At 42.7% G+C, this 1568-nt stretch overlaps 1 protein-coding gene across 1 annotated transcript in view; it reads left to right on the top strand.

Annotated features, from left to right (window-relative positions):
- The window catches only part of LOC119592676 (E3 ubiquitin-protein ligase RBBP6-like), a gene marked incomplete at its 3' end in the record, with an annotated part of 55147 nt that extends 53579 nt beyond the window's left edge, over positions 1 to 1568 (top strand). Inside the window, 1 exon segment of the mRNA XM_037941590.1 lies at positions 1 to 1568. Coding sequence (XP_037797518.1) covers positions 1 to 1568 — 1568 coding nt within the window.

Below are 1568 nucleotides of genomic sequence, written 5' to 3' on the forward strand. Positions count from 1 at the left end.
GGAGAGGGATGAAAATCCAACAGAAGACAATGTAGAAAAGGCATCCTATGTAGAAGCTGAACTACCAAATGAACAACCAAATGATGTAGATGAAATCTCTGTCACTGAGAAGGATTCAAATGAAATACCCTCTCAGGAGATGACTCCTGAGGCTGAAAGTGCTCCAGGAGAAGAAGTTGCCACACCTCTTCCTCTTCCACAGTTATCAAAGTGGGAAAGAGATGAAGATCTCTCCCTGACACCAAAAGGATTAGTTGAGAACAAAGCACCAGAGGAGGAGAGGAAAGTCACCGTTGACATCCTAAAGCGTGCAGAAAATGCCATTTTCTCAGGTAGAGGGTTAACAACACGTAAAGTATATCTTGATACACAAAAGCAGAAAGAAGTTGAAGAGAGAAGCCCAACTCCGGAGTGGGATCGCCTGGAATTAAGAGAGGCCAAAAGGAGAGGTCCATCCATCCAGATCACAATATCCTCAAAAACAGAATCCCAAATTGGCCGACCCAGGAGTGGTAGATCTCTTCCCTCAAGTCCTGAGCGTCCTGAAGACAGAAAGTACAATTTAAAGTCAAAGAGAGGTGCAGAAGTAGATATCAAACAGGATAGACACTCTTCAAGATCTGGAAGAAGGTCCCCTAGTCCTCATGAACAACATGGTTCTTCCAGAAGCCGTAGGAGGAGTGAAAGGGAAGACCGACATAGTATTGGTGAAGAGAAAAGTAACCTTTCAAGTCAAATTGATGAAGGAACAAAGAGACTGAAAGATTCATCTCCTGTATCTGACCATAATTTGACCAGCAATACTTATTGTGAAAATAATGAGATAAATCAAATTCCAAAGGAAGGTGATGAGGCTCTTAAGGAAAATCCTGAAAATAATGTTAAAGGTGTAAAGAGAACTTTATCATCAGGAGAAGATTCAGAGCTTAAAAGAATAAAATTTGAAGGTAGTGGCTCAGTAGAGGAGCCTGATGGGGAAAATACAGTACAAACAAATAGCTCAACAGCAGCAGATACTCTGTCACACATTGAGACTGCAGGAGTTCAAGGTGAAAATGATACAGAAGAGCAGACTTACAGGGAGAAAAGTCAAGATGTTTCAGAGGAACCTGCTGTCAGTCTGCCAGCAGAGAAAGAGGAACTTGAAGAGGGTGAAATTGAAACAGAAACCCCAGAAGGGTTAATTCCTGCTGAGATGGCTATACCTTCAACTGCTCATGCTCCCACTGCTTCATTGTCTCCTTCTCTTGGTCGGGTTATAAACCCCGGGCTTACTTATCCCTCCCTTAAGCTTTCAGAACCTTATTCTCGTTCCCCATCTCATTCCCCAGAGCAGAGTCCTGCTCACTCACGACATGAAAATGAAAGTCTTCAGCAAGAAGTAGAAAGAAAACACCGTTACTCACCTATCCGTGTTCCTACCCCAGTTACACAGAAAACTGCTGCAGAAGATGTTAGACTAAGAGACAAATCTAAGAAAAGAAAAAAGCGAAAGCGTGACTCCAGTTCAAGTTCAAGTAATAGTAGTTCTTCGAGCAGTAGCAGCAGCAGTGATGATGAGGAGGTTC

The sequence above is a fragment of the Penaeus monodon genome, chromosome 30 (assembly GCF_015228065.2).
Source record: "Penaeus monodon isolate SGIC_2016 chromosome 30, NSTDA_Pmon_1, whole genome shotgun sequence".
NCBI lineage: Eukaryota > Metazoa > Arthropoda > Malacostraca > Decapoda > Penaeidae > Penaeus > Penaeus monodon.